The 13,563-nt window shown below is 55.0% G+C and overlaps 1 protein-coding gene across 1 annotated transcript; it reads left to right on the top strand.

Moving 5' to 3' along the window:
- Window positions 1-1,640: 1,640 nt before the first annotated feature.
- LOC137909674 (retinitis pigmentosa 1-like 1 protein) lies at window positions 1,641-12,115 on the top strand. The gene is made up of 19 exons (XM_068754135.1): window positions 1,641-1,701; window positions 2,127-2,324; window positions 2,547-2,713; window positions 2,783-2,867; window positions 2,954-3,069; window positions 3,237-3,386; window positions 3,966-4,024; window positions 4,278-4,298; window positions 5,562-5,740; window positions 5,826-5,869; window positions 6,364-9,117; window positions 9,365-9,454; window positions 9,542-9,678; window positions 9,799-9,927; window positions 10,122-10,189; window positions 10,270-10,814; window positions 10,901-11,120; window positions 11,493-11,700; window positions 12,076-12,115. The coding sequence occupies exons 1-19, from the start codon at window positions 1,641-1,643 to the stop codon at window positions 12,113-12,115; spliced, it is 5,271 nt and encodes a 1,756-aa protein (XP_068610236.1).
- The last annotated feature ends 1,448 nt before the right edge of the window (window positions 12,116-13,563 follow it).

Below are 13,563 nucleotides of genomic sequence, written 5' to 3'. Positions count from 1 at the left end.
TCAGGTGTTTTAAACTCGTCTCTTCTTCAGAATCTGAATCTGAATCAGTTTATTGTCAATGAGGGTTCATAAACTCGGAATATTTCTATGTGAAGTCGTGCAACATGTAAAAGTAATGACAGTAATAGATGCTAGCTACAGCGCTAGGCTGTAGCATACGCCCTAAGATAGATGCTAGCTACAGCGCTATGATGTAGCATACGCCCTAAGATAGATGCTAGCTGCAGCGCTATGATGTAGCATACGCCCTAAGATAGATGCTAGCTGCAGCGCTATGATGTAGCATACGCCCTAAGATAGATGCTAGCTACAGCGCTATGATGTAGCATACGCCCTAAGATAGATGCTAGCTACAGCGCTATGATGTAGCGTACGGCCTAAGATAGATGCTAGCTACAGCGCTATGATGTAGCGTACGCCCTAAGATAGATGCTAGCTACAGCGCTATGATGTAGCATACGCCCTAAGATAGATGCTAGCTACAGCGCTATGATGTAGCATACGCCCTAAGATAGATGCTAGCTACAGCGCTATGATGTAGCGTACGGCCTAAGATAGATGCTAGCTACAGCGCTATGATGTAGCGTACGCCCTTAGATGCTAGCTACAGCGCTATGATGTAGCGTACGGCCTAAGATAGATGCTAGCTACAGCGCTATGATGTAGCATACACCCTAAGATAGATGCTAGCTACAGCGCTATGATGTAGCATACGCCCTAAGATAGATGCTAGCTACAGCGCTATGATGTAGCGTACGGCCTAAGATAGATGCTAGCTACAGCGCTATGATGTAGCATACGCCCTAAGATAGATGCTAGCTACAGCGCTATGATGTAGCACACGCCCTAAGATAGATGCTAGCTACAGCGCTATGATGTAGCGTACGGCCTAAAATAGATGCCAGCTACAGCGCTATGATGTAGCGTGCGCCCTAAGATAGATGCTAGCTACAGCGCTACGATGTAGCGTACGGCCTAAGATAGATGCTAGCTACAGCGCTATGATGTAGCATACGCCCTAAGATAGATGCTAGCTACAGCGCTATGATGTAGCGTACGGCCTAAGATAGATGCTAGCTACAGCGCTATGATGTAGCATACACCCTAAGATGCATGCGCCCGGGCAGTGTGGGTGTGGGTCACATCCGCCTGAGCCGGGGATCGAACCGCCAACCTCTCAATCATAGGACCTCTCAACCACCGCGCCACCGTCGCCTAGAAGTCAACCGGACCATCGTCTTCACAGGATGAAGAGTGAAACCAGACCCCCCCTCAGTCTGGACCAGTCAGACCAGTAGCAGCCGTCACGCTGGGGGGGGGGTAGGAATAACGTTGCTAAGAATAAGATCATCAGCTTAGAGTGTCACAGCGAGGCCGGGGGGGGGGGGGCGAACGAACCGGCTGCCGTGGCAACAGATGCCCCCAGCAAGCCGCTAACAGGATGACGCGGGCTAATCCGGATTATTCCAGAAACAGTTTTTAACCTCGTCACTCTCAACTCCCAGTCTCCCACAATTCCTCTGGGGGGGAGGAGCTACGGCGTCGTCCGTCGGAAGCACATCCTGGGACTCGTTCAGATCGTTGCAGCTCAGCGACCCTTCGGTCCCGCCTCCCCCCACCTGGCCGGATCTACCTGCACAATGCTACGGGAGCTCGTTCTGGTGCTGCTGGTCGTCAGCGAGGGAGCCGCTGGATTTACAGGTGAGCCCCCCCGCCCCGGTAGCGTTGCCTAGGAGACATCCTCCAGGTGTTGGACAACGCTGGGACGGTCTGGACATTTGAGATCTGTGTTTACAGCAGGCCGTCAGGGTTCACCTGTGATGTCACACACAAGCTCCTGAGGGTCCGCCCCCCTCAGGACGTCTCGTATTGAAACACGCGTCTTTACACAGGTGAGCACGGAGGCAGGTCCAGCAGAACACGCTCGGTCCAAATGAACCAATCAGAGGGGCGTGTCCCGCGCGTTCAGGACAGAGCGTCGCTGCTCGTTTTAAGCTGCTGCTGCTGCCGGACGGGCGGGGTTAGGGCGGGGTTAGGGCGGGGTTAACGCTCCCCCTCCACTGACATCACCGTCGTCCTTCGTAGTAAACACAGCGTTAACCGTTTCCTGTCTGTCTTGCGTTCAGAGGGCGGAGTCCGGCTGGGCCCTGCGCTACCGGCGCAGGTCGTGGGCTCCGGGGGTCTGCGGGGTCTGCTGAAGACCTGGTCCGGGGGCTCACGCCGCTCCAAGAGGTCCGCCTTTCTGCACTTCGGAGTGAAAATCTGCCCCCAGGAAACGGAGACGGAGGTGATCGCCAACCACCAGGTGTACTACCAGCTCAGAGGTACCTGTCCAGCTGACACGAGTAGGGTCCAGGAGGGGGGGCAGGCTTTCAGAAAGCCAGTACCTGAACAGGTACCAGCATTAGCTGATGCTAATCATGTAGCCAAACATTGAATGAAGACAGCGGAGCCCCGGGCTCAGATAGGAACAGATCTGAAGTGGATCCAGTCTCCTGTGACGGGACGGGTCCCCGTGCCCCCTGCTGGTCGTGTCTCTGTTGCAGTTTGTCAGGAGGCCGTTTGGGAGGCGTTCAGGATCTTCCTGGACCGGATACCCGGGACGTCCGAGTACCAGATCTGGGTCCACGTGTGTCAACAGGAGCTGCTCTGCATCTCCGACATCGCCAAGAACTTCAGCAGCTCTGAGGAGCACAGGAGCCTCGTCGCCATGGTGACGGGTTCACACACGCTCACACACACACACACACGCTCACAGCTGACGTTTGTTTGTTGTTTACAGAGGATGACCCAGAGGAGGGGCGGGGCCTCTCCATCACGCGTTCATGCGAGCCCAGAACCGACACGGAACCTCCCAGAGCTCAGAGGTAGAATCTTCTCTCTTGGTTCTGTTGGACCGGCCTGGTCCTTGTTCGGTGTTCACTTCCTTCCTGCTCCTCCGACGTTTCTGTAGGTCCAGAGGTTCTGACATTCGGCTCGTCAGCGCCACCTTCATCTGCCGCCGTCCACCCCGCCCCTGCAAGCTCCTCCCCAAACCCCGGTTCCAGTCCCAGCCAGCCAGCTGAGGAGGTAGAGGGAGAACCCGGTTCTGTTTCAGTCCTGGGAGGAACCGACAGCCCTTCTTTCTCCCTGTCCTTTGGTTTTGTCGTTGAGCCTCGGTGCCGGACCGCCGACTGGGCTGTGACATCATCACGTCCAGTGCTGCATCCCTGACCCGTGTCTGTGTGGTTCTGAAGGACTCGGAGCTTCCTAACCTGGTCCCTGAGAGTCCAGAGGAGCAGATGGTGGAGTTCAGTATTGACCTGGTGGATCCGGGCTACCGGGACATGCTGGACGACCCAGACTCTCCTCAGTACATCGACCTGGCCCAACACCTGCAGGACCAGGTGTGCTTTCCTTTCTCAGAGTTCTGCGGCTCAGTGCGGGTGGGCCAACACGACTGGCCTGCTTTACCTGAGAAGTACGTTAGCTCCTAAAGCTAACGCTGCGCGCCCAGGCCAAGGATTCCTATTGGTTCACACACCTTAGAGGACCTCATGTCCTGCTGGGCTCAGCGCTCGGTGTTTGGGTTCAAACGGGACGGCACAGGTTCCACCCAAACACACGTTCAAGGATTCATCGTTGCCATGGTTACCAGTTCAGTCAGCAGAACGGGGTGTGATGATGTCATCAGAGGAGGAACCACAGAGTCAGAAGACGATGACATCATCATCAGTCCCGTTGGAACTGCTTCCTGTTAACTCTGTGTTAAAGTGGGCGGAGTTTCAAATCCATCCTCTGACCCTGTAATGCATCGTTTTCTTACCCACAATCCTTCAGCGCCCAGGTGTGTTCACAATGGCCTGGAAGGGGTTAAAATCCTGAAATCCATGTCAGGTGATTTAGTGTAACTCTGTATGACGGGACGGTTTCGGGTTACGGCGTGGCGCCGCACAGACGATGGAGTAAAACGCTTTCTGTTCCAGACGCGGCACGTTTTCGACAAGCTCCCAGAATTCAAAGCCATCCGTGTTCTTGGAATCAGGTGAGTCCTGGGCGTGGCGAGACGTTCGGAGACAAGAGGCCCGTTGTCATGGAGACGGGCGTTGGATGCTGCTGCAGGACAGCGCTTTACTGCATTTCCTGTCTGTCCAGAAACATTCAGGACGGCTTCCTGGTTTTATGTCACTTCCTAAATTCACTTGTTTAACATTCCCATTTGTCTCCGTCCCCCTGTTTGTCTTCCTCTTCCGTTTCCTCTTTCTGTTCTAACTCTGGTCTTCTTCCTTCCATGCCAGCGAGGCTCTGGACGCTGAAGGGTAAATACTCTTTCAGAACTTTCTCCCAGCAGTTCTTTGGATCCGGTCAGGTCCAGACAGTTGGGACTCTTGTCCTTTTCCTGTCCAGTTTGTCCAAGACAAAGAGGAAGTTGAGCAGTGACCAGTTTGGACCAGAGGACTTTTGTGAAGCCCAGCCTTTCTGAAGTCCCCCTTGTTGGACCGGACAGGGAGCTGCTCCCCTCGTTCATTTGTCCTCCGCTGTGGCGTCTCCTGCTGTCACGGCCAATAAAGAGGAGGCGAGTCTCAGCGGGAGCTCGTCCTCTAATCTAATGAAGGATTCATGACTCCACCCCCCCTTGAAGGAGACGCTTCCTATTCAGGGTCTGAGACTTCCTGTCATTCAGAAACTACAAATCAGGTTCTACTGATAACAGATACTGGAAGCTCCGCCTCCCCTCACCAGAAAGGTCACATTGTCCCACGTACACCGGGGCAGCAATCTGATCTGGTCTGGTCTGGTCTGGTCTGGTCTGGTCTAGTCTAGTCTGGTCTGTTCAGTTCTGATCAATTCTGGTCTGGTCTGGTCTGGTCTAGTCTAGTCTGGTCTGGTCAGTTCTGATCAATTCTGGTCTGATCTGGTCTGGTCTGGTCTGGTCTGGTCTGGTCTAGTCTAGTCTGGTCTGTTCAGTTCTGATCAATTCTGGTCTGGTCTGGTCTGGTCTAGTCTAGTCTGGTCTGGTCAGTTCTGATCAATTCTGGTCTGATCTGGTCTGGTCTGGTCTGGTCTGGTCAGTTCTGATCAGTTCTGGTCTGGTCTGGTCTGGTCTAGTCTAGTCTGGTCTGGTCTGGGCTAGTCTCATCTGGTCTGGTCAGTTCTGATCAGTTCTGGTCTGATCTGGTCTGGGCTAGTCTCATCTGGTCTAGTCTGCTGGTCAGGAGGGGTCCGGTGGAGACGGGCTCGACTGTAGGGGCTGAGAGAAACCGGAGACTTCACCATGGTGGACTGGTCCCGTCTCCAGGACGGTGCTTCACTTAAACCACCGGATGTCACACCGGTAAAGACACGGACACCTCAAGAAGTGGGACAGGTCATGTCCTTTGGGTTTAATACCGGTACGTGGGGTGCTGGGTCGAAACGGGCCACAGTAGAACCAGCCCGTCGTTGTGGACTATCTGGGGATGACGTCTTCAGGCAGGAAGAAGACAAATTAAACTGATCCTCGTCCCATCCTCGTCCCACATTAATGATTGATCACCTGATCAATGCATTTCTTGTGAAGATTGACAGCGCCTCCTTTTCAGGCCCGGCGGGATTTCGGTCCGCTACGCTCTCACCTTTGAGACCAACTCTGAGAGTTCAGAGGCGCCGACTGGGGGCCCGGGGTCTTCATCCAGGTCTGGACTCAGAGACATGGTGACCAAGGCCCTACGGGAGGAGGCCTCGCTCCCGGTGGACCTGGACTCGCTCACCTTTGAACCAGGTATGAAGATAAATGTTGGAATGATTTGATCGTGTCTGATCGTAAACCAGAATGAGAATGTTCTGATCCACTTCCTGTCCTGCAGAAGCTGTCCCGACATCGACCTCTTCAGCAGACGTTGAGGACGAGGTAAGAAGTCCTCACAGTTTAGGAGGACAGGTTATTGTTGGGTTCTGTAGCTGACCCACTAGTCCCTACCTTCATGTTGAAGACACCTGGTTCTGGTCCTGTTCCGTGAGTCCAGCAGCTTCAGTAATCTGATTGATTGACTCGGTCTGATGTCAGAGCAGCATGGTCGTCGGAGTTTCCAGTGGACAGGAAAGACATTGTTTGGGAGACACGCTCTGATCCGGAGGCGTCTCACTTTAAGGTGCATGGACATCTGGACACGTCCCGACAGAACCTGGCTTTTTAAAACACTGTCTATGCTGGACAAAAGACAAAAGTGTCCCCTGAGGCTCAAGGGTTCTGTCCTTCTACTAGACCGATGCAGTGCAGCGTAAAGAACTTTAAAAGCCAGCAGGACGTGAGAAGTGTGGAACGCTTGTTCTAGATCTGGTTCTAGCTTAGTGCGGTTCTACATTTGTTCTCATTTGACTTGTTATTCCGTTACCGTCCCACAGCCGAGTGAACCCGACTCGCACAACGAGTTTGAAGTGTTCACCGATGTTTCAGAAGTCGATAGACCTCGGGTCGCGGTTCCGCTCACCCCCATGGAGAAGGAAAACGCCCTCGTGACCCTGCTGGATCCCACCGCCGTCCCGGCTGCTGAGCTGACAGCGGGGACCGGCGAGGGGACCGCCGGCGAGCCGGAGGCCGTCCTTGTGACTGATCACGAGGAGGAACGACGACCCATTGTCACCTTCCGGGTTGAAACCATCCATCTCGATGAGAACGGGGAACTAGTCCGAGACCACGTCCCGACCCGGCTGGCTCCCGACCTGGACATAGACGCTCCGCATAGCAGCCTGGATGAAGACTTGAATCCTGATGAGGACAGAGACTATCCTGGTTTGGGTGAAGTTACCCCCGTTAACCAGATCTTAACTTCAGCTGCCCCGGGAGATGAGGTCACAGGACAGCCCCCCACCGAGAGAACAGCAACCCTCCCAAGAGACAGTAATGCTCTTCCTGATGCGGGTCAACCTGAACCTGTCCTTCCTGCACCTCCTGACCCCGTTGATGTTTCAGAGATGGAACCAGGTGGGGAACCGGTGGTGAAACCTGATCAGGACCGGCTGCAGGGCTTACAAGCGACCCCTGAACAACTAGAGTTTTCTTTCCCAGAGGAGGGGAACATAGATGGGTCAGAACCTGAGCTGGAAACAACTGAAGCTTCAGAACCAGTTGTTGTTTCAGAGCCAAAAGAATCCAAACCAGAGGCAGAACCAGATGGTGGTACAGCCCAGATCTGGAATTTGGACGATGAGGATGATTTACAGCCAGAAAAGGAAGTTGTTGAGGTTCCAGGAAGGGAACCAGAAGGTGTATTTGAAGTTTCACATCAAGAACCCAAGACAGAGGATGGGAATTCACATTCAGAACTCAGAGAGGATGAAGACCGGGTTTTAGAACAAGAAGAAGACGCTGGCCCTGCAGGACCTGAAGAAACACCACGGGGCATTTCTGACGGGGCAACAACTGAAAATTCTGCCCAGGAAGTAAAGGTCGTGGAGGAGGAAGTAACTGACGTGAGACCTGTAGAACGCCTCACTGATGTTCCTGGGATCGAGGATGAGACGGTAGAACCGCAGGAGGACGTGAATGGAGCTCCAGGTAAACGGGTAGTGCCTGATCCAGAAGCAACGCCAGCAATGGATGGATATAAAGGGAAAGAAACGAGTGATGAAGTAAACCAGGTTGCAGAAGTTAAACTTTCAGATCCAGGGAAAGAAGAGTCCAACCGATGGAACGGGCCTGAAGACGTGACCAGAGTACCTCGACCGGAGGAGGACCTGGTTACTGAGCCAACAACGCACAAGGATCTTGTGGACATTTCTGAACCAGAACTTCTGCTGGGAACTGGAGGAGAGAACGTTTTCAAGAAAAATCAGGTGGAGGTTCTACAAAGTCCAGAGAGAACATCAGAGACAGGAAGTGCTGTGGACATTATTTCACCACCTATAGAGGAGTTGGCTGAGCTTTCAGAGCCCAAATCAGAGGAGGAAGGAGTAGTGGATGTCCAAGAACCACAAGGAGGAGGTGCTGTCCAAGAACCACAAGTAGTCAATGTCCCAGAACCACAAGGAGTAGTCAATGTCCGAGAACCACAAGGAGGAGGCGCTGTCCAAGAACCACAAGGAGGAGGCACTGTCCATGAACCACAAGGAGTAGTCAATGTCCCAGAACCACAAGGAGGAGGCGCTGTCCGAGAACCACAAGGAGGAGGCGCTGTCCAAGAACCACAAGGAGGAGGTGCTGTCGAAGAAACACATGGAGTAGTCAATATCCCAGAACCACAAGTCGTCAATGTCCCAGAACCACAAGGAGTAGTCAATGTCCGAGAACCACAAGGAGGAGGCGCTGTCCAAGAACCACAAGGAGTCAACGTCCCAGAACCACAAGTAGTCAATGACCCAGAACCACAAGGAGTAGTCAATGTCCCAGAACCACAAGTAGTCAATGACCCAGAACCACAAGGAGTAGTCAATGTCCCAGAACCACAAGGAGTAGTCAATGTCCGAGAACCACAAGGAGTAGTCAATGTCCCAGAACCACAAGGAGTAGTCAATGTCCCAGAACCACAAGGAGTAGTCAATGTCCCAGAACCACAAGGAGTAGTCAATGTCCGAGAACCACAAGGAGGAGGCGCTGTCCAAGAACCACAAGGAGTCAACGTCCCAGAACCACAAGTAGTCAATAACCCAGAACCACAAGGAGTAGTCAATGTCCCAGAACCACAAGGAGTAGTCAATGTCCGAGAACCACAAGGAGTAGTCAATGTCCCAGAACCACAAGGAGTAGTCAATGTCCCAGAACCACAAGGAGTAGTCAATGTCCGAGAACCACAAGGAGGAGGCGCTGTCCAAGAACCACAAGGAGGAGGTGCTGTCGAAGAACCACAAGGAGTCAATGTCCCACAACTACAAGGAGTAGGCAATCTCCAAGAACCAAAAGGAGGAGGCGCTGTCCAAGAACCACAAGGAGGAGGTGCTGTCCAAGAAGCGCATGGAGTAGTCGATATCCCAGAACCACAAGGAGGCGCTGTCCAAGAACCACAAGTAGTCAATGACCCAGAACCACAAGGAGGAGGTGCTGTCCAAGAACCACAAGGAGGAGGCGCTGTCCAAGAACCACAAGGAGTCAATGTCCCAGAACCACAAGGAGGAGGCGCTGTCCAAGAACCACAAGTCGTCAATGTCCCAGAACCACAAGGAGTAGGCAATCTCCAAGAACCAAAAGGAGGAGGCGCTGTCCAAAAACCACAAGGAGGAGGTGCTGTCCAAGAAGCACATGGAGTAGTCAATGTCCAAGAACCACAAGGAGGCGCTGTCCAAGAACCACAAGTAGTCAGTGTTCCAGAACCACAAGGAGGAGGTGCTGTCCAAGAAGCACATGGAGTAGTCGATATCCCAGAACCACAAGGAAGCGCTGTCCAAGAACCACAAGTAGTCAATGTCCAAGAACCACAAGGAGGCGCTGTCCAAGAACCACAAGGAGGAGGTGCTGTCCAAGAACCACAAGTCGTCAATGTCCAAGAACTACAAGGAGGAGGTGCTGTCCAAGAAGCACATGGAGTAGTCGATATCCCAGAACCACAAGGAGGCGCTGTCCAAGAACCACAAGTAGTCAATGACCCAGAACCACAAGGAGGAGGCGCTGTCCAAGAACCACAAGGAGTCAATGTCCCAGAACCACAAGGAGGAGGTGCTGTCGAAGAAACACAAGGAGGCGCTGTCCAAGAACCACAAGTCGTCAATGTCCCAGAACCACAAGGAGTAGGCAATCTCCAAGAACCAAAAGGAGGAGGCGCTGTCCAAGAACCACAAGGAGGAGGTGCTGTCCCAGAACCACAAGTAGTCAATGACCCAGAACCACAAGGAGGAGGCGCTATCCAGGAACCACAAGGAGAAAGCGCTGTCCCAGAACCACAAGGAGGAAGCGCTGTCCCAGAACCACAAGGAGGAGGCGCTGTCCCAGAACCACAAGGAGGAGGCGCTGTCCCAGAACCACAAGGAGGAGGCGCTGTCCAAGACCAGGAGGAGGAGGGGATCATGGCTATTTTAGATTTAGATCCAGGTGAAGGTCTTGCTGGGCCACCAACAGAATCAAACAGAACTCTTGGGCCGCGGAACGGCAGAGAACATCCTCACTCAGGAGGACAAAACATTCTGGTTCTTCAACCAGCCCGGCCTGACGTCCTACCCGTGACGCCGGTCAGCGTTGTCGTAGCAACAGCCCAAACGCTGGACAGCGCCGAACGCTACAAAACAACCGCGGCGCCTGCAGGTGAGCAACAGGTGTTAGCTGTCGATGTAGCATCTCTGCCTCCCATCAGACGCTAACCAGAATATCTCGATACGTTTCAGAACCACAAGACTCGTCAGAGGGAACCGAAGACGAGGGGGAGCCGCTGGAGACTCCAGGAACCAGCGTGATGGTACCGCCGGGGTCAGGGTTCTTCCCGACGCCACCCGGCTTGACTGCAGACTCCGGACTCTTTGAGTCTGGTGTCCCTGCTGCTCCTGAGCCCCCAGAACCAGGAGCAGATCTGGACCAAAGCGAGCCAGCCGTTGTTGTCATCGATGAAGATTTGGAAGAACCACTGCAGACAGGAGGCGGGAGCAGAACCGGTCCAGCAGTGGCGACGGACCTGGTGGAGCCGGACCCAACTGGCACGGCAGCCACTGAGGGTAGTGGTTTCTCACCTGCAGGAGGGGAGCACAGGACTGTGGGCGTCACAGCCCCGCCTCCACTGCAATATCTGACCACGCCCACCATGACCTCCGCCAGGCCGGGCAGGGAGCTGGTGGTGTTCTTCAGCCTGCGTGTCACCAACATGAACTTCTCTGAAGACCTCTTCAACAGAACCTCTCCTGAGTACCGGTCCCTGGAGAACACCTTCCTGGACGTGGTGAGTAGGGAGCCAACGAAGCTAACTAGCGCTAGCGCAGCGCGGGGTCACCGCGGGGTCACCGAGACGCTTCGTTCCGTCTCCAGCTGCTGCCGTTCCTGCAGGCCAACCTGACGGGCTTCAAGAACCTGGAGATCCTGAACTTCAGGGAGGGCAGCGTGGTCGTCAACAGCAAGCTGAAGTTCACCGAGTCGGTTCCGTACAACATCACCCGGGCCGTCCATGGCGTTCTGGAGGAGTTCTGCTCCGCTGCCGCCAGAAGGCTGCACATCCACATCGACAGCCACTCCCTGGATGTTGAGCCAGGTACCGTTGTGGGTCGGACCGGACCCGGCACTGCTAGAGTTCTATGTTTCTTGTAGTTATTGTGACGTCACCTGCCCTCTTGGCGGACTAGCCTATTCGAGCCACACGCAGAAGAACCGGCCCGGGCCCCCCCCAGAGCCACACGCAGAAGAACCGGCCCCGGGCCCGGGAGCGGCACGGGGGACAACGGAGACAGACGTGCTGTCATGGGACACGCGGCGGCGTCACATGCCCCGCCCCCATCCACATCCTGACGCTTCGTCTCGGGGGCCGTCCAGAGGATCAATCTTACATTAAAATCAAGCATCCTCCTGGGGGCGGGCCTAGAGGGAGGCCTCATGGATACTAATGACATTTCCTGTCTTCTCGCAGCTGATCGGGCCGACGCCTGTAAATTCCTGGCCTGTGATGACTCCTCCCACTGCGTGGGGCGGGGCAGGCCCGGCGAGGCCCGCTGCGTGTGTGAACCGGGCTTCCTGTCGCTGGACGGCCTGCCCTGCAGGAGCGTGTGCGCCCTGAAGCCGGACTACTGCCGGGGGGGCGAGTGTCACGTCGTCCGGGGTCACGGAGCCCGGTGCAGGTACGCAGGTCGGGTTCCGTCTCTCCTGCTACCTTGAGATAACTTCCTGTTTTTCACTGAGTTAGCATGTTAGCATTAGCTTGAGTCATTCTGGTCTTGAAGTCTAGACAAAACAGCAAAAAGTTGTAAATTCGAGTTTAAAATCTTCGCCCGACCCGTTTTCTTTCTGACTTGAAACATTTCCAGTCTTTATATGATGCTGGGTTCTGGTCTCATGAGGGGCGGGGCCCTGGGACACAGGTGTACCGGGGGCTCACGCCGTTAAATGTCTTCAACATCCAGAGATGTTCTGGAGATAAAAACAACCTGAGTCTCCTCCCCCTGGTGTCAGGGGCGGAGTCTCACTGCTGTCGCCTGATTTGCCTGTTTTTATAGGTACAGAGACGGTTCTCCCCTCCCGGGCCCGGCCAGTTAAAGAACTCTATTGGATTGGACATCGTCTGAGGATCCAGCAGTAGGTAAGAGCCAGGAGGCGTGGCCTTTAATCCCACGTGTGTTTCACACGCACACACTTCAGCGTGTAATCTGATTACACACAAAGGAACCTGGCGGCAGTCAAACCCGCCATCCTGACCCCATTCCTGCAGTCTGGACCCAAACGGGCCTGAAGGGTAATTACACCTCCCAGACGGGGAGGGGGGACCCAATGTCCCCAAAGGGGGAGGGGGGAGGGCCCAATGTCCCCAGAGGGGGAGGGGGGAGGATCCAATGTCCCCAGAGGGGGAGGACCCAATGTCCCCAGAGGGGTGGGGGGGAGGGCCCAATGTCCCCAGAGGGGTGGGGGGGAGGATCCAATGTCCCTAGAGGGGGAGGGGGGGGGAGGACCCAATGTCCCCAGAGGGGGAGGGGGGAGGATCCAATGTCCCCAGAGGGGGAGGACCCAATGTCCCCAGAGGGGTGGGGGGGAGGGCCCAATGTCCCCAGAGGGGTGGGGGGGAGGATCCAATGTCCCCAGAGGGGGAGGACCCAATGTCCCCAGAGGGGTGGGGGGGGGACCCAATGTCCCCAGAGGGAGAGGGCCCAATGTCCCCAGACGGGGAGGGGGAGGGCCCAATCTCCCCAGAGGGGGAGGGGGAGGACCCAATGTCCCCAGAGGGGTGGGGGGGGTTCTGATGGTTCTGTCTCCAACATGAAGACGTCTCACTCTCTCACCCCGTCTTCCCGTCCCACAGACTCGATGGACCTGAACCTGGACTCGGCAGCAGGACCCCGGACTCCTCGTGTCCTCGGCGAACAACCAGAGACTCGAGACTCGAACTTTTCAGATCCGAGCTTCGGATCAAACATTTCTGCCACGATGAAGAGCAGCGAGCTGATGAAGAGGAGGCCGCGGCGTGGGGGGGTCCGGCTGGATCGTTGTCCTACTCGTCTCCTGTCTCCTTTAGTGGGTCCCAGGTTAGCGCTAGCTACTAGCCCCCCCCCGCAGGTTGTAGCTGGGGGGGGGGGGGGGGGCAGACCCTCGACTCTTTCATTGCTGCACTTATGATGGTGAGACGTCCAATAGTTAATCCAGCCGTAGCATCACTGCGACCAATCACAACGGAGGAGGCTGTGATGTCATCAGGTCAGTCGTACACGTACGCACGCACACACAGCTAACATACAACCCCCCCATAGAAAGGAATCGAACCCGGAACCTTCTCGTGGGGTGACGGCACTACCCGCTGCACCACCCTCCTCCTCTGCGGTTTATTTTAGCATTCATGTAGAACCTTTTAGGGTTAACGTATCTCTAATTACTTTCTAAAGTTTCTCCACATAAACCCATAAAGAGGTTCGACGGCGTTTCTGGATCTGCAGAACGGATCAACCGTAATCGTTCCGGGTCGGGAGCGGAGAACCGGTCACAAGAACCGAGGTTCT

This window comes from Brachionichthys hirsutus, chromosome 20 (genome assembly GCF_040956055.1).
Source record: "Brachionichthys hirsutus isolate HB-005 chromosome 20, CSIRO-AGI_Bhir_v1, whole genome shotgun sequence".
In the NCBI taxonomy this organism is placed as follows: domain Eukaryota; kingdom Metazoa; phylum Chordata; class Actinopteri; order Lophiiformes; family Brachionichthyidae; genus Brachionichthys; species Brachionichthys hirsutus.
Note: the sequence above shows the minus strand (reverse complement) of the source record. Positions and strands in the feature narration are given on the sequence as shown.

Bases quoted from the DNA above. Each gene is read 5' to 3' on its own strand.
- LOC137909674 (XM_068754135.1), top strand. From the start codon at position 1,641: ATGCTACGGGAGCTCGTTCTGGTGCTGCTGGTCGTCAGCGAGGGAGCC. The intron at 9,928-10,121 runs GTCCAAGACCAG...GACGCCGGTCAG, and splicing joins AACCACAAGGAGGAGGCGCT to CGTTGTCGTAGCAACAGCCC. The intron at 10,815-10,900 runs GTGAGTAGGGAG...TTCCGTCTCCAG, and splicing joins AGAACACCTTCCTGGACGTG to CTGCTGCCGTTCCTGCAGGC.